This window comes from Podarcis liolepis (assembly GCF_965112155.1).
Source record: "Podarcis liolepis genome assembly, chromosome: 2".
Classification (NCBI taxonomy): domain Eukaryota; kingdom Metazoa; phylum Chordata; class Lepidosauria; order Squamata; family Lacertidae; genus Podarcis; species Podarcis liolepis.
The window spans coordinates 11,151,793-11,170,077 of NC_139555.1; the positions used below are offsets into that span (position 1 = coordinate 11,151,793).

Below are 18,285 nucleotides of genomic sequence, written 5' to 3' on the forward strand. Positions count from 1 at the left end.
CAACAAGGCGCTGTCGCACACCTCAGCTAACCCGCTGCGCTGGGGGGCTCCTTGCAGTGCAGCTCGCCCGAATCGTGAGTTCAAGCAGACATCTGTTCAGACCAGGAGGGTGGGGTTGGCTGCTTCACCCAGGCCTCCTTTCCTCGTCCAAAGGAATGTTGCAGCAGGGAATTTGAAGCTGCATGCCAACACCCAAAAAAACAGATTATGCAAGCAAGATGAAATGTGCAAAACAAGCATATGCATGCTGACTTGCATCCTCCTGTGTCCCGGTTGTTGAATTGGGGGGTTTCTGGTTGCAGAAAATTCTGCACCTACTTCCAAGATCATCAGGTTAACATCCGTCAGGCTGAGGCTGAATCCGTACATATGGAGCGTGTGTTTTCCACCTTGGGAACCTTTGAGGGTTAGTTGCTGGAACTGAGAGCTATAGTTAAAAGTTTCTGCTTGACTCATTCGGCCTGTGAGGCTGTGTCCCCCAAACCATGCCCAGCTGCTCCACACCTGACTTGCTCCACAACTGGGCTTTTACCATGCACCTATCATTCACCTGCCAGCAGATGATTGACAGGTGGTGGTCTCCCCTATCAAAGCTGGCCTGCAGGCGGAGTGGGAGATAAAGATCTAGGGCTCCTGGCTGAAAGAGTTCCCCACCTCTGCCCTTTATCTACATACTGAGGGAGCGGAGAGATAGTGACTTGCCTAAGATGATGTTTGGACTCAGAACTTCCTGGTTCACATACTTCCCAGCCCCTTACAAAATGCCAGCTCTTTAAGGGGCAACTTCTGTTAAAGGATTGCAAGTGGCAGGGCAGTGGAAGACCTGCTGCCTGAGATTTTGGGAAAGCTGTCGCTGCTACTGCCAGTCAAGGAAGACTGTCCTGGGCTAGAACAGAAGATCTGATTCATTACAAGTCAGCTGCTTATGATATACAAACATTTAGAAGTCAGAGGTGGGCCAAGGAACAAAGGGGCCTCGCATCTTTTTCTGAGTGCCCCAAGTGTTTCCCCGTGTGGGGTAGTGAATTCAGTGGAAGCAGGGGTCAAATTAAGGGATATCAGTAGAATATTACATAAATTATTATTTATTTATTATTTATTTAATTTATATATCACCCTTTATCAGAAGATGTACAATTGTTAAAAACACATTACAGAACACCAGTGATAAAAATACAATGATAACACATAATAAAAAGCACGCTGACAGACAGCCTAATAATAAAATAGTCATTGTCATTGTCATTGTAATAACAGTCCTCTTCTCCACACTTTCACAGGCCATAGATTGTTTAATAGCCATAGGCCTGGGTAAAGAGGAATGCTTTTGCCTGGTGCCTAAAGACATGTAATGATGGGGCCAGGTGAGCCTCTTTGGGGAGAGCATTCCACAATCGGAGCCACCACAAAAAAGGCCCGTTCTCTTGTTGCCTCCCAAAGGTGACCTTTTTTTTGGAGATGATCTGGAGTGTAAGGAATGGAAGAAACTGAACAGGAATTGAATTGATTTGGAGCAGGATAAATTGGGAAATTAACCGGGGGTATATGAATCGAAGAGGTACTGTTTTGGGGTATCTGACTTGGGCCGCAAATTAAGCGAAGAACTTAAACCTGTGGGTGATCTGGATGGGAAATAGTTGGCTTGCCTTCTGTGCCATTGAAAGTCTAAACTGGCATGTGCATATTTGCAAATTGCATGTACATTTGTGTCTATGGACCCATGCCACAAAAGTCACTAGCCACTCCCCTGATCTGAAAATTCAAAACTCATACTGCCATAGCCAGGTCTGAAGATTCACCCAGGTAAGCAACGACATCTGAAACAGCCTCTGAGCTGCAAAAACGGTCCTACCTGAAGCAGCGTGTTTTGGAGAAGGTGGCCGTGGATATCACAATTTGCACTGGGAAAGGAGACTTGGAGAGAGGCATGCTTGGAACTACCTAAGTGCCTTCCTTCCGCATCACCCACCTGGTCACCTGTTCCTCTTTCTCCCTCTCTGTCTCTCTGTGACCTTTTAGGGCTTCTTTCGCCGAAGCATCCAGAAAAACATGGTCTACACCTGCCACCGGGACAAGAACTGTCAGATCAACAAGGTCACCCGCAACCGCTGCCAGTATTGCCGCCTGCAAAAGTGCTTTGAGGTTGGCATGTCTAAAGAAGGTGAGCTCTGTTCTAAGCCCAGGGGGCGGGCAGTGTGTGAGGGATGATAGCAAATGAGATTACGGTAGGTAAAACAAAACAGAAAGCAAAGGGACGTTCCATTCAGTGCCTTTCAAATGGGGTGGCATGCATGCCCCCACTCGCTGGCATAGACGTAACACACTTTGAAACTGTCAGCCTGTGTGCAAGGACCACGTCTGCCTTACTGTTTCATGTACTGCAGAAGTAGTCATTCGAATATTCTGTTTTTTTGTTGGCAACAGCAATTGGCAGATTCTCTTTGTCCCCACCCCCCATGGATTTGGACACGGACCATGTCACGTTTAGATGATGGGTACACAGGAACATTTCCCCCTGCACATCTGTGTGCATGCGTCCCAAATAGAACCTCACTATTTTAAGGAGTGGCCTGCGCATGGGTCCCTCCTGCCGGCCTCTGTCACTTTACTTGCAGCGCATCAAATGTAGAATTTTGTAATACCAAGGCCTGTGTTGCCAAGATACAATCGCAGGGACATCTAAGAAGAGGCACACAACCCAGGGCAGCGCTTCTGAAGGGATCTTTGGCTCCTGCAGCCTGAAAACTCCTGCGAAGCCATCTGCTTTCTGTATCTGGTTTCGCCGCTGCGTTTCCTTCCACGGTGGTGCTTTTCAATGCATTCCACCTCCAAGGAAAAGCATTTGGGGAACATTTACCTTGGAATTGAAAAGGCAACGTGGGTTTTTCAGGAAAGCTGCGTGAGCGGGAGACTGTCGTTTGCAACTATTCCCGCCTTGCTCCTCGAGGCGAAAGAAACTGCACAGACAGAGCTCTGCCGATATTCTGTTCTGATGAAACGTTTTCCATGTGTATTCCTCGGAGGGGAAATAATTCCGAGAGCACTCCCACAGAGGAACAAACAAACAAAAAAACTCCCAGTGGAGGGGGAGGTACTTTAGTCACTGCCCGGCTTGGGGAGTTTGCCGTCCCTTTCAAGAGTGCTGTCAGCTGCCTAGCCCTTGCAAGAGACAGAGAGCCTCTCTGCGGCTGTTGCTTTTACTCCCGACTGCTTAGGCATGTCTTCGCGCTGGCCTGGGCCAGGGCTCACATTAATCACCGTCTCTTTAAGAGCCCCTAATTAGGAATGTCTATGTCTCGAAACCTGGCAATTTATTTCCGAGGGCCTGTCACTTTAAAGGGAGAGAGGCGGTGGGTGGATTGGGCAAGGGGCGTGGGGCATGGCTGGCTGGCTGGCTGGGGAAGGAATGTTATCCCGATGGGTTGTCACTACAGAGACAGGAAACGGATGGCCTAAGGGATTTGGGCCAGCGCAGCCCCTCCTCCCTTTCCCTCCCAGTATCCCATGTAGACTCAAATGGGATTTAGTGCTAAGCAGGGGGGGGCGTTGCAGAAAAACCAATGAATCGGGGGGGGGGTTGAGGTGTTCACCCTCACAGATAGACTTCTGCTAAACCTACAGTGGTACCTCGGGTTACATACGCTTCAGGTTACATACGCTTCAGGTTATACACTCCGCTAACCCAGAAATAGTGCTTCAGGTTAGGAACTTTGCTTCAGGATGAGAACCGAAATCGTGCTCCGGCGGCGCACCAGCAGCAGCAGGAGGAGGCCCCATTAGCTAAAGTGGTGCTTCAGGTTAAGAACAGTTTCAGGTTAAGAACGGACCACCAGAACGAATTAAGTACTTAACCTGAGGTACCACTGTATATGCTTTCGCCTCTTGAAAGCAAAGGCATAAGCTTGTGTTTGTGCTGGGGAGAGTAGGTTGGGGGGGGGGAGAAATACCCTGAGGCAGTAGGGTTCTGAGTTTGTGTGCGTGTTGCGCGCCCCCGCCCCCCCCGCTGCAAAGAGGTCTATGGCTTGGCTGGCAGCAGCCCCCCACCCCCTTCAGCATTGTGCTGACTGTGGCTAAAAGTGTATATCCTGCCAATTGGCGTATCCTGTTCCCAGATCCCTGGCGCTTTATCCTGGGGTGAACAGGAAGGGCAGCCTGGGAAGGCTCAGGCCAGCGAGAGTCCACACGCAACCCCAGGACTCTCGGTAAAGGGAGGGGTGCAGGCAGAGCGAGGGCGGGGGGAGTTACTGGTGCTGCTGCTGCTGCTGCTCCTGGTACGTCCCACCTGAACACACACATGCCAGCCCAAGACAAACTCCTGAGAAATCATCGCAGGCATCTCCAGATTCCTTGCCCAGGGGGCACTGGGTCTGGGTCTCTCTGGTTTTCTTTTTTTGGAAACATCTGGAGCTCGTTGCTCAAGCAACGCAGCTTCGCTCTCTGTTGTGGGATGTGTAAGGAAGAAGGCTGAGGACTGGGTAAATGCAGAATGAAGTTGGCAGGGCATTAATAATAATAATAATAATAATAATAATAATAATAATAATAATAATAATAAATTTAATTTATATCCCTCCCTCCCCAGCCGAAGCCGGGCTCAGGGCGGCTAACAACAATAAAATAGTACAACATTCTAAAATCATTTCATTATAAAAGTAATTCAAATCAAATTGATGGCAACCATTGGGCCAAAGTTCTGTGAGGATTGCCAAAGGAGGGAGTCAGGCTGTGCCCTGGGCAAAGGCCCGGTGGAACAGCTCTGTCTTGCAGGCCCTGCGGAAAGATGTCAAGTCCCGCAGGGCCCTAGTCTCTTGTGACAGAGAGTTCCACCAGATCGGAGCCGCAGCCGAAAAAGCCCTGGCTCTGGTTGAGGCCAGCCTAACCTCTCTGTGGCCGGGGACCTTCAGGATGTTTTTGTTTAAAGACCGTAAGTTCCTCTGTGGGACATACCAGGAGAGGCGGTCCCGTAGGTACGAGGGTCCTAGGCCTTATAGGGCTTTAAAGGTTAAAACCAGCACCTTAAACCTGATCCTGTACCCCACCGGGAGCCAGTGCAGCTGGTATAACACTGGGTGAATGTGATCTTGCAGCGAGGACCCCGTAAGGAGTCTCGCCGTGGCATTCTGCACCCGCTGGAGTTTCCCCTAAAGGACCAGCCTTCACTGAGAGTGAGGGACTGTGAGTGCAATCCTAGAATTGGGACACCAAGAGGCATCTAGTCCAACCCCCTAAAATGCAGGAATCTCAGCTAAAACATCCCTGGCAGATGGCCATCCGACCTCTGCATTAAACCCCCCAAGGAAGGAGAGCCCACCACTTCCCGAGGGAGAAAGCTCTCAGAAAGTTTTTTTTCCTGTTGTTTAGTCAAGTTTCTTGTAACTTGAATCCATTGGTCCCAGCCCTACCCTCCAGAGCAGGAGAAAGCAAGCTTGCTCCAGCTTCCACAATCTTACAACGTGCCATTATCAGAAGTAAATATTCAATGGGACTTATTTCCAGGAAAGGTTTCAGCCAATGGACTCTTCAACCACTTTTGATAATGAATGCCATGAGATAGATAGAATGGAGGGTAAGCAGTCTTAAGGGTCTGGAATAACTTGCAACCCTTATTCCATCAGTGACACATTAAAAATCGCCACAGCACGAGATGTCCCCCAGACTGTCCTTTAAAATAAATGAATGGATTATTATTTAACCAATCTGGTTTGGTGTACAAAAGGGAGATTAAAATTTACAAAGAGCTAATAAAACCACATGGGACACGGGTGGCGCTGTGGGTTAAACCACAGAGCCTAGGACTTACTGATCAGAAGGTTGGCGGTTCGAATCTCTGCGACGGGGTGAGCTCCCGTTGTTCAGTCCCTGCTCCTGCCAACTTGCAGTTCGAAAGCACGTCAAAGTGCAAGTAGATAAATAGATACTGCTCCAGCGGGAAGGTAAACGGTGTTTCCGTGCGCTGCTCTGATTCGCCAGAAGCGGCTTAGTCATGCTGGCCCCGTGATCCGGAAGCTGTGTGCCGGCTCCCTCGGCCAGTAAAGCGAGATGAGCATCGCAAACCCAGAGTTGGCCACGACTGGACCTAATGGTCAGGGGTCCCTTTACCTTTAATAAAACCACACGTGAGTTCTCTTGTAGGGAAGTGCCTGTAGAATCCAAGAAGTTAATCCTGGGCTGCTTCTGTGGAATTTGGGACTTTTACAAGACAGTTGTGGGGTGGGTGAAATTGGTTTGTATCCCAAGATAATTTCCATCCATTCCCCAGATACACTAGATCAGGGTTTCCCAAACTTGGGTCTCTAGCTGGTTTTGTACTACCAACTCGCATCATCCATAGCTGGCAGGACCAATGGTCAGGGATGGTGGAAATTGTAGTCCCAAAACAGCTGGAGCGAGTTTGGGAATCCCTGCTCTATAGAGGTAGGCTGCAGTCAGTTCCTAGGAAAATAGGAAGCTGCCTTATACTGGTCTATCTAGCTCAGCACTGTCTACACTGACTGGCAGCAGCAATTCAGGATTTCAGATAGGGGTCTCTCCCAGCCCTAACAGGAGATGCTGGGGATTTGAACCTGGGACCTTCTGCATGAAAAGCAGATTCAGGTAGGTAGCCATGTTGGTCTGATGCAGTTGAAATATAGTGGTACCTCGGGTTAAGTACGTAATTCGTTCCAGAGGTCTGTTCTTAACCTGAAACTGTTCTTAACCTGAAGCACCACTTTAGCTAATGGGGCCTGCTGCTGCCACTGCGCGATTTCTGTTCTCATCCTGAAGCAAAGTTCTTAAACCAAAGTACTATTTCTGGGTTAGCGGAGTCTGTAACCTGAAGCGTATGTAACCTGAGGTACCACCGTATATATAAATAATATATAAATTATAAATATTATATATATATATATATATATATATATATATATATATATGTATATATATATATATATATATATATATATATATGTCCAGTAGCAGCCTAGAGACCAACTAAGTTTGTCCTGGGTATAAGCTTTTGTGTGTATACACACTTCTTCAGATACACCTGGTGGTGGCGGTGGTTGTTAAAGATTTCTTACACACCCTTCACTCTAAAGGACAGTCACAACAATATACATATGTCCAGAGTGGCTCAATCGGTAGAGCATGAGGCGCTTAATCTCAGGGTCATGGATTCGAGTCCTGAGTTAGGCAAAAGATTCCTGAGCTTGGGCTCAGTGGTCCGCCATTGACACCCCTTGACCTACCACCTCAGAGGCTGGCAACTATCCATGCAACTGTTTTCAGTGGATGCCAGTAGCCCAGTTTCTGCCGCCATGTTTCTCTAGGGCAGTGTTTCCCAACCTTTTTTGGGCAAAGGCACACTTGTTTCATGAAAAAAATCTCGAGGCACACCACCATGCCAGATGGGGAAAGGTCACTTTTTACTTATGTAAAAAAAAATAAAAAATAGTAACAGCATAGAAGGTAATGGTTAGGCTAGCATCCCTCTTCCAAATATGCTAGGTTTTTATTTGCAGGGACTGTTCTACATGGGAAAGCATTCAGCACTGTCATTCTCCCATCTGCCATCTGAATTGGTACTATTCTGGGTCAACTTACTCTGCTGCATGTGTAGATGAAAATGGCACCAAGTGTGGGGGAGGGGGCAGAACAGGTTTCAGATACAGGATATTAAGCATACATGTACTTCAGATTGAACTGGTTGCTTGCTTTGCAAGTTTTCATTTCCCAAATGACTGCCTTGGCAAGCGCAATACCTACCAGGCTCAACGCCGGTCTCGTGCTGCCGCTTCCCGCGCTCTCAAGGACCTGGGAGGAGGAAGGCGTGAAGGCAATCCCGAAGGCGCGAAAACCTCACGCATGTGCAGGCCTTCCGCCTGCGACAGCCCAGTAGGCCGGCCGAAGCGAGCGGCGATGGGATGTGGGAGGGAGGGAGCTCGCCGCCCCGCGTGTGCCTATGTGGGGCACGTTACAGCCCCGTGACGTCAGTGCCACGCAGGCAGCCAGGCAGGCAGACGGCGAGAGCCCCGCGCTGGGCGGCCTCTCCTTGCCGCCGCCGCCCCGCCTCTCGCCGCCCGACTCGCCCGCCTCCCTCCCACGGCACACCAGGCAATGTCTCGCGGCACACTAGTGTGCCGCGGAACACCGGTTGGGAAACACTGCTCTAGGGCACTGCAACATCTGAGGCTATAGGTTGCCAGGAGTTGGGGATGAGCTGAGAGGGCCGGCAAGAGGCTTCAGTTTCACCCACAGGATGTGTTGTTGAAGATCTCTAGGTGAGGTGTCTCCCTGGTGTAATAAACAAAAATCTACCCTTATTCCCTTATGGGGGACACAAGAGCCCTTATAGAGTCCTTTGCAGGTTCTCCATCGGTCAGAGAAAATAACAGAGGCCAACCAGAGAATATTGAGAAGCAAAGCAGCTAGTAAGCCTGATCTTTATTAACGCTGTTGCAACAGGGCGCTCCCTTCACACACAGGAGAGTGGAGGAGGACCCAGAACCAAGGTGTGCCTGCCCTTATATAGACATTTTAAATTCCCTTCCTTGGAGCTCAAGACCACCCCTCCATACATCATACATACATCACAGAAGGGGTGTAACCCAAGACCACCCCCCACAAACATCACACCTACATCACAGAAAAGACGGTCTACAACAGAAATTTGAATGTTCTTGTTTTTCCTGTCTGCCAGGTTATCTGATAATGTCTTATCTGATTGCCTTTCCTGGTAGTCTGCCATTCTTTTGACATGGTGCTTACCCAATTCCTGAGACAGTGGGAAGGTTCCCTCACCCCCTCTCTCCTTGCAGAGAAAACATCTGGTCAGTTAGGGAGTCAAAATGGTTTCAGGGCGGTCTTCCTGTGCTGCTCCAGACATGTGGTCCACATATCTATGTACGTGTTTGCTTGGTACATTTATGAACATTTATTATATATCTAAGACCTTTTTTTTTTATTGTCTGGGATGGGAGCCAGCACCCCTGTCCCCACAGTGCCGTCTGCGAACGGTTTCGGCAGAAATTCCACCAACCCACCGCGCACGTTGCCTCGGCCTAACCACCATGGCTCTCTTTCTTCTCTGCGTCCGAAAATGGAGGGATTTTTATTTCATTTTTTGATGGGGTTACAGCATAAGAGCAAGAATTAGTTCCCCACACCAAACTCCATCCCTGTTCCCTCCTCACCTTCCTTCCCTCATCTCTCTCTTTCAGCCGTGAGGAACGACCGCAACAAGAAGAAAAAAGACGTGAAGGAGGAGGTTGTGGTAGACAGCTACGAAATGACACCCGAGCTGGAAGAACTCATCCAGAAGGTCAGCAAAGCTCACCAGGAAACCTTCCCTTCCCTCTGCCAGCTGGGCAAATATACAACGGTAAGAGCCGCAGCGTGTTTCTCCTCCCTTCTTTTGCTCGTACGTGTCCCCTGTAGAGAACAACGAACTGCGACAGGAACACTGGGCACATCTCATCCTAGCCCAGTCCATGCCTGCAGGCATCAAGTGTGGCCCTAAACACCTTGTCCCTGAAAATATTATACCTGGGTAATTTAAATGGTTCACTCTTCAGAGTAGAATTTCTTATTTGAATTGTGTACATTGTACATTGAAAGGGATGCGGGTGGCACTGTGGGTTATACCACAGAGCCTAGGGCTTGCCGATCAGAAGGTTGGCGGTTCAAATCCCCATGACGGGGTGAGCTCCCGTTGCTCGGTCCCTGCCCCTGCCAACCTAGCAGTTCGAAAGCACCTCAAAGTGCAAGTAGATAAATAGGTACCGCTCCGGCGGGAAGGTAAACGGCGTTTCCATGCGCTGCTCTGGTTCGCCAGAAGCGGCTGAGTGATGCTGACCACATGACCCGGAAGCCGTACGCCAGCTCCCTCGGCCAATAAAGCGAGATGAGCGCCGCAACCCCAGAGTTGCTCACGACTGTACCTAACGGTCAGGGGTCCCTTGACCTTTACCTATGCCTACCACTCTTTCCAAGCCACTATATCAGCTCAAGCTGGTGGACCTCAGGGGTCCTTACGTAAAGCAACAAAGAATTAGATTGCTTAAATGCCTGACATCTGCTTACCTTTACCGTAAGGGATGATGACTGGTGGGAGAAACTCCTAAGCTGCGCTAAGCGTGCGAGCCATCCTGTATCTGCACAAACACAAACAGAAGATGCAAGGTGGGGAGAAGAAGGCAGCATTATCGATCCCTGACCTCTCGTCCTTTCTCTTCCAGAACTCTAGCGCAGACCACAGAGTGCAGCTGGACCTGGGGCTGTGGGACAAGTTCAGTGAGCTGGCCACCAAGTGCATTATTAAGATTGTGGAGTTTGCCAAACGCCTGCCAGGCTTCACCACCCTCAGCATCGCCGACCAAATCACCCTGCTCAAGGCGGCCTGCCTAGACATCTTGGTGAGGGGCTACAGCAGGCAACAAGAGCTGATTGGGGAAGCCAGGGGTGTGTGGCCTTTGCCAGAGGGCTGCATATAATGCGGGATGCAAACGGTGACAACGGAGAGAAAGAAAAAGCTTCGCCACGCCTTTCTGCAGGGTTGTCTGAAATGGTGCAAAATTAAGCATGTGCTCAGACAGTTCTGCCTCTGCTAATTGTAGGGAAGAGCAAGGAGTAAGGCAGGATGTTGAAGCCCCTTCTTGTGTGCTGGGAATTCTGCTCAGCTCCGTCTCTGTCTGTCGAGGTTTCCCTGGGCATCTTCCAACCACTCTGAGCCTGTTGTTGTAGGGGTTAAAGGCCAAGAAGCTTACTTGAGAGGCTGAGATTCTCAGGACACTTGAACTCTGCACCCAATACACAGAATTGCAACCTTCTTTGCAGACCAAGGGCTCATCCACACTTCTGCTTATCCCGTGCCTAGAAAGCATGGATCCGAGCAGTTTTCCCCATTCCTAGGAAAGGCCCACTCCTAAATACTAAATCAAAGCAAATGTCAATCCAGAGAAAACCCGAATTGCCATTTGCTCCAATTGAGCACTAAAGATCGTTTTTCCCTGGGTGAAAGCAGTGGGACAAGAGGGAGAATGGATAACCTCTAGTGAGAACTTCTGCCTTATTAATCATAGAATTGTAGAGTTGGGAGTGATCCCTGAGGCCATAGCTGTCAACATTTCCCTTTTTTAAAGGGAAATTCCCTTATTCTAAATAGGATTCCTCGCAAGAAAAGGGAAAAGTTGACAGCTATGCCCGAGGGTCTTCTGATCCAACCCCTGCAATTTGAAACCCCTGCTTAGCTTTGCAAATGTGCCAGCAGTTTTATTGCTTCCCCACTTAAGAGGACATTCTAGACGTGACCTTCTTCCTGACCGTCTTCTCTTCTCTTCTCCGTCTTCTCCACCTTCTGCAGATGCTCCGTATTTGCACCCGCTACACCCCAGAGCAGGACACCATGACCTTCTCGGATGGGCTGACCCTGAACCGCACCCAGATGCACAATGCTGGATTTGGGCCCCTCACGGACCTTGTCTTTGCCTTTGCTGGGCAACTGCTGCCTCTTGAGATGGACGACACAGAGACAGGACTGCTCAGCGCCATCTGCCTCATCTGTGGAGGTAATGGCCGTGTTGCAGCCTCCTCAGGCATTGTTATTAGCCTTGCCTTTAAAGGTAAAAGGACCCCTGACCATTAGGTCCAGTCGGGGCAGACTCTGGGGTTGCGGAGCTCATCTCGCTTTATTGGCCAAGGGAGCCGGCGTACAGCTTCCGGGTCATGTGGCCAGCATGACTAAGCCGCTTCTGGAGAACCAGAGCAGCGCACGGAAACGCCGTTTACCTTCCCGCCGGAGTGGTACCTATTTATCTACTTGCACTTTGATGTGCTTTCGAACTGCTAGGTTGGCAGGAGCAGGGACTGAGCAATGGGAGCTCACTCCGTCGCGGGGATTCGAACCGCCGACCTTCTGATCGGCAAGCCCTAGGCTCTGTGGTTTAACCCACAGCGCCACCTGCGTCCCAGCCTTGTCTTTAAGGGCTGGCAAAGGGAGCCCGTTGACCTTTTTGAGGTCTGGTTCTTGCCGATAGTCCTACTTTGCAAGCAACCAGTACCAAATTTTGTAAGATTTCTAAGACACTATAGGGAAAGGATAGGAAATGACATCTGCATCAGCAGAAAGCCCAGAATAGTATCATAAAGTATACAGCTGTGTTTCCAAACTTGGGTCTCCAGCTGTTTTTGGACTATGACTCCCATCATCCCTAGCTAGCAAGACCAGGGATGATGGGAACTGTAGTCCAAAAACAACTGGAGACCCAGGTTTGTGAGACACTGGTCTACAACTAGAAAGGCCAGAATCTTCTATCAGAACAATCACACTGGTAATTTGTATACACATTTGTATAATTCTGCTAAATGGTTGCATGCTTGGCGTTACGGTCCAGTTTAATGTGCTGAACATGCCTGTTTCTGACATGGCTGTCTTTCCAACCTCCGCAATGCAGTAATCTCTTCCTGATGGGCTGACATTGCATTTCTGCCCCACCTTTCGATAAAGAACTCAAAAGAGAAAACCAACAAAACAAACAGCACTGCCTGTCTCTTCATCCCCAGATCGAATGGACCTGGAAGAGCCGGAGAAAGTGGACAAGCTACAAGAGCCACTGCTGGAAGCCCTGAAGATCTACGCTCGCCGACGTCGACCCAACAAGCCTTACATGTTCCCCCGCATGCTGATGAAGATCACTGACCTGCGGGGGATCAGCACCAAAGGTGAGCACAAGCCCATCATCAACACAGTGCCACGTAGGCAAGGGGGTAGGATTCTTGCGAGCAATTGCACCCTGGATGCGAATGCGTGGTGGCTGGTCCCCATTGGAATTGGTGTGGCAGAAGAAGGCAAGGCAGCCACCAGTAGGTGGAGCCAGAGCCAACTCATTCTAGTTTTGTCTCCTGTTATGTACTACAGTGGTGCCCCACAAGACGAATGCCTCGCAAGACGAAAAACCCGCTAGACGAAAGGGTTTTCCATTTTTCGATGCGCTTCGCAAGACGAATTTCCCTATGGGCTTGCTTTGCAAGATGAAAACGTCTTGCGATTTTTTTCGCTCCCCCCCTTTTTCTAAGCCGCTAATAGCCTTTTAGCCGCTAAGCCTTTAATAGCCGCTAAACCGCTAATAGCGCTAATCCGCTAAGCCGCTAATAGGGTTGCTTCGCAAGACGAAAAAACCGCTAGACGAAGAGACTCGCGGAACGGATTATTTTCGTCTTGCGAGGCACCACTGTAAGTTGAATAGGATCCAAAAGGCAGCAGTCTGATTGGTCCTAGAACAATAGGGTCCAGAATGCAGCAGTCTGATTGGTCCTAGAACAATAGGGTCCAGAATGCAGCAGTCTGATTGGTCCTAGAACAATAGGGTCCAAAATGCAGCAGTCCGATTGGTCCTAGAACAATAGGGTCCAGAATGACCAGGAGCCACCCAATCCAGCTCCAGGTGGAAGTGAATCCGCGACCTGATTGGCCTACAGGTGAATCCCAGAATTAGCCAATCACGTGGGGCCCATTGTGTAAATAATGTATGTAAAGCAGACATTCTGGGGGAACTTTCATTCCTCTTCACCACTATGAGCTGAATAAAGAGCATGAAATCCACTCTCGACTCTGAGTATATTTCATCTCCATTCCCTTCCCTACCGTCAGGCTGCCTGGATAGCTCAGTTGGTTAGAGCATAGTGCTGATAATGCCAAGGTTGCAGGTTCGAACCTTTAAGGGACAGCTGCATATTCCTGCTTTGCAGGGGGTTGGACTGAATGATCTTTAGGGTCCCTTCCAACTCTACAATTCTATGATTCTAAATTGAAGAGGAGGTTCAAAGCCACATGCACTTGTTGAACTGGTTGTAAGTCAGAGGGCAGGCAGCTGGTTAAGGGCAGAATGGTCATCTTCATATAGATACACACTTTTCTCTTTTTTTAGAATATATATTGAGATTATGCAAAAAAATTACACATAGAGAGAAAACAAACAAAAACTAACAAACACAAGCTAACGAGAAAGTTAACAATAAAGCAACCTAAAAAAAAAGAAAATGATACAAAATACAAAAAACAGATAACTAAGAAATAGGAAAAAGAAGGAAAAAATATTTTAAAAAAGAATAAATCCATTTTTCAGCATCTTTGAGCTCATTTGCTTATTTCCTTGACCTCCTCACACCTCCCCTTTTGTAATCCCATTTTCCAAGTCTTTTCAGCAAATCCTTACCCTCTTTCATTTATCTTTGGTCTATAACTTAACCTATTATAACTATATATTTTCATACATATAACTATCTATATTTACCTATTCTTATTAACCTTATTACCAAAACCACTTCTTTTCAGTCCAACATCATTTTAACATTCATTAATTTTACAGTATTTCTGCAAATAGTCTTTAAACATATAGCGACAAACTTTTCTGTGCTGATCTCAGGCATCTCAAAACCAGGTTTTTGAGAACCAATGACTCGTGGCGCATTCGTTGTCACCCCTGCCATTTTCTGTTTCCAAGCATTGTGTAGGAACCGTTGTTCTCTTGCGTCTCCTCCCCATCTTGCCCACAGCATCCTCAGTGTTGGATGGGAGCTTATGGGATCTCTGTTCCCTTTGGTTCCTCCCCAGCAAAATCACAGCATTGAAGGGAGGAGGGGGGAAACCTTCGTTATCTCCTCCGCGGCAAACCTTTGGTTCTTCTACATCCCGGCACTGACCTCTTCCAGGAGCAACGAGAAATCTCCTGGGGTGTGCATCTACAGATTTTGCCCACAGCCGGCCAGTTGCCATATCAGTGTGCAAGAACTTGCCAATTCCTTCCATGCGCTTGCAGTAGCGCCAGAGAAGAGGATGTAGCAGTAGTGCCCTGCGGTGCAGCTATTCTCGCCACCTCCGCTGCCAGGGAAACTCCGCCCGGGTCTCATGGCTGCCTTTCCTCCTGTGGGAATGTTGAGGATAGTAGGAGAACAGATATTGATTAAATATTATCCTTCCTCACCCACGCTAGTGAGCTAGTAGCAGAACACATACCCCCGTACATAGCAGGCAGCTAATTGATAGATTCGTTAGAACCATTTGAGTTAAACAATCCAGTCCAGCTTGTACAGATTGTTCCTGGTAAATCCCTGGTAAAGGTAAAGGTAAAGGGACCCCTGACCATTAGGTCCAGTCGTGACAGACTCTGGGGTTGTGGCGCTCATCTCGCTTTATTGGCCGAGGGAGCCGGCGTACAGCTTCCGGGTCATGTGGCCAGCATGACTAAGCCACTTCTGGCGAACAAGAGCAGCACACGGAAACGTTGTATTGGACTGCTTTTGTGATGTTAAATCCCACACCTCCCTTCTTCCCCCTTCTCCCCCAAACAGGGGCCGAACGAGCCATCACCCTTAAGATGGAGATTCCTGGTCCAATGCCACCGCTCATCCGAGAGATGCTGGAAAACCCCGAGATGTTTGAAGACGAGTTGTCGCAGCCCCCGCCCCTGGCAGAACCCCCCAGCTCGGAGGAGAGCCCTGCAGATGCCAAGAGCCAGGAGGAGGAGGAAGAGGAGGAAGCCCCCTAAGCATCTCAAAGAGAGCCAGGATCTAGGCTAGGAAAGGCCGGGAGAAGGAAAAAAAAGAAAACCCTTTCCACATCTATCTCCTCCGTCCTTCCAGCCGCCCATTTCCTCCAGGACTCTTTGCCTTAATACTCGGGCCTTTCCTGCAGGCCGCCGGAGTTGGGTGTCACGGCAACAACTAGGGAGACTCCACATTCCCCCCTCTTCGGCTGCGTTTGGGGACTTCTCGGGCGGTTTTGGATGCCTCTTGCCTTAAACCTTTCCCCCCGCGGGGCCTTGGATGTATATTCTAAACTCGCCTTTGCCCCTCAAACCCCAGAGCTCTGCCAAAAGCCCCAGGCCGCCTGCCCAGTTGCGTCAGGCGCCCTCAAGCCAAATATCCGGGACCTGGGAAAGCCCCCAAAGGGCTTGGCCTGGGAGACCTCTTCTTCCAAAACGGGAGGAGCTCCCGCTGTGCAATCCGCCCCCCCTCGCACTCCTGCCTGTGGGAAGAGGGGCGCCTTGAGAGCCGAGAGAGAAAGACTCTGCGACGTGTGCCCCCAAACACACACCACACCGCGCTCCTGGCCTCCTCCCTCGCGACCTGGTCCACTGTCCCGGCTGGATGTGAACTGTACCCAGGAACCCAGGCATCCGGGACACTATTTATTCTAGTCTCTGGAGGCGGCTAGAGGGATTGCATTTCTCTCCCACATCCCGAAATGCACACAAGGATCTCGGACCAATGACTATGCGGGATGGGGAGAGTGAAGCCAGGATTTCAGCATACATATATATATATATCCCTGTTGTGGGATTTTTGGACATGTGTGTGCGTGTGCGTGCTCATGACCATCTCTTGCGGATTCCAAGGGGTTGTGGAGTCTTTGTTTTTGAGGGAGGTGAGTTTCGCGGGCTGGGTGTGTGTGTCTTTTTTTGTTTTTTTGTTAGCTGTATGTATAAAGCGCTAATGTTTTATTGTTTGGGGCAGAAATCAATCCTGTATCAGGTGTGTGTGTGTGTGTCGGAGGGGGTGGGGGAGAAGAGGGGCAGCAGTCCGTCCGTCCTTCCTCCTCCCTCCCAAGGCAGAGGGGGGGCAACAGGGGGCGTGGCTTGCTGTCTCTGTTCTCGCTTGGGATGCTTTTGACCCCGGTGCTAAGGATTCTGGGAAACAGACCCCAAAGGACACTAGATACCAAAGATATTGAGGAAAGGGTGAGGGTCGGGGGTGCCAGAGCTGCAGACTTGAACCCATTTCCTGTCCCTCAGGGCCCTCTGCTGCCCCCTACCCACAACCTCCCCCTTCCGCAGCGAGAAGCAGCTGCTCTCTGATAAGGTTGTGTGGAAAGGGGGACTTGGCAGGGCGGTGCGGGACACTGTTTACCTTACCTGGCAAAGTTTTCCTCCCCAGCACTTTGATAAAGGGGAAGGGACGGCTCACTCCTGCTTTAGGAAGCTTTGTTTCCCCTTCTCCCAGGCCTAAGATGGGGAGGAGATCTGCTTTGCTCCACAGCTCCAATGGACCAAATATGGAAAATGCTCTTTCCTCTCCTCCCCAGAGGGCAAAAGACTTGCAGAAAGCGTCTCCCACCTCCCCTTCCCTGTGCTCCTAGCAATACGAAAGGAACTAAACCCGAACACTACAAGAAGCGAGGGTTGGGGAGGGTGGCATCGCACCAGCGCCCTTTTGCTGATGTTCCGCCATCGGCAGCTGCGATTCCATCTCCCCCTACGTCTGCTTCATCAGTGGGGGGAGAGAGAGAAACAAAAGCCTCCCCTCTGCTGCTTTGGGAATGAGAGCTGAAGGTCCTGCTGCCCCTTGCTGGCCATGAATGGGGCAAGACTTTTGGCGGATTTATTTATTTGCCTATGTTTACACCAGGGGGGTGGGTAGCACAAAGAGTTGCACCTTTACCCCCACCCCAGAGCAGGCGATGAGGCGGGTGGAACAGCGCCCCCCCCCCAAAGGAACGAGAGTCTCTGCCGAAAACTGCCTTGGCTTCTTCCCCCAGTCATTTTAAGCTGCCAAAATGAAATAAAACGAATTAATGAAATAAATACCCCAGGCCTTAAGATGGGGTCTGTTTGTTGTGGGGCGGGATGGAGAAGAGGCTGAAGCCCTTCCGTGATGTTTACAGACCAGCTTTCCATGGTGTTTTAGAGGAATCTGTCCTGCCCCTGCACTCCCAGCTGTGCCGCAGAAGAGGGGACTTTTCTATTTTTGCAAAATAAAGCGACGGAAACTCGAAAACACGGCTTTTTCAATTTTATTTGTCTCTCAGACAGTGTGTGCGCTCGTGTCTCTCTGGTATTTTTTTTACCCCACTCCAAATTTTAAAAACTGCATAGAATTTGCATCCTGGTGTGTTGTGGAACAGCAGCATTTTCTGAGACCCACCGCCAGAGGCTGAAACAACAGCCATCCGTTTCTGGATCAAGGCAAGTCTGGATTACATAACCTTTGTTTCATAATAGTTCTGCTTTCCTTAGCAACCCATTCTGACAGTAGCCTAGAAAATGTTCCAAATACTGTATTTTTCGCTCTATAGGATGCACTTTTCCCCCTCCAAAAATTAAGGGGAAATGTATGTGCGTCCTATAGAGCGAATGCAGGCTCCTTGGCTTCAGCGATAGCAACGCGAAGCCTCCGAAGCCCGGAGGGAGCGCTCCCTCCGCGCTCTGGAGGCTTCGCGTTGCTTTCGCTGAAGCCTGGAGAGCGAGACGGGTCGAGTTCCCGCTGCGCTCCGGAGGCTATGCATTGCTTTCGCTGAAGCCAGGAGAGCAA

At 49.7% G+C, this 18,285-nt stretch overlaps 1 protein-coding gene across 3 annotated transcripts in view; it reads left to right on the forward strand.

The window, feature by feature from the left end:
• RARG (retinoic acid receptor gamma) overlaps window positions 1-17,751 on the forward strand; it is a 130,113-nt gene extending 112,362 nt beyond the window's left edge. For all 3 annotated transcript variants that reach the window (XM_083490131.1, XM_083490130.1, XM_083490132.1), the window contains 6 exons: window positions 2,020-2,161; window positions 9,201-9,361; window positions 10,218-10,394; window positions 11,342-11,546; window positions 12,541-12,699; window positions 15,328-17,751. In XM_083490131.1, coding sequence (XP_083346257.1) covers window positions 2,020-2,161; window positions 9,201-9,361; window positions 10,218-10,394; window positions 11,342-11,546; window positions 12,541-12,699; window positions 15,328-15,524 — 1,041 coding nt within the window. In that variant the 3' untranslated portion in view covers window positions 15,525-17,751. The remainder of the gene's footprint in view (window positions 1-2,019; window positions 2,162-9,200; window positions 9,362-10,217; window positions 10,395-11,341; window positions 11,547-12,540; window positions 12,700-15,327) is intronic.
• The last annotated feature ends 534 nt before the right edge of the window (window positions 17,752-18,285 follow it).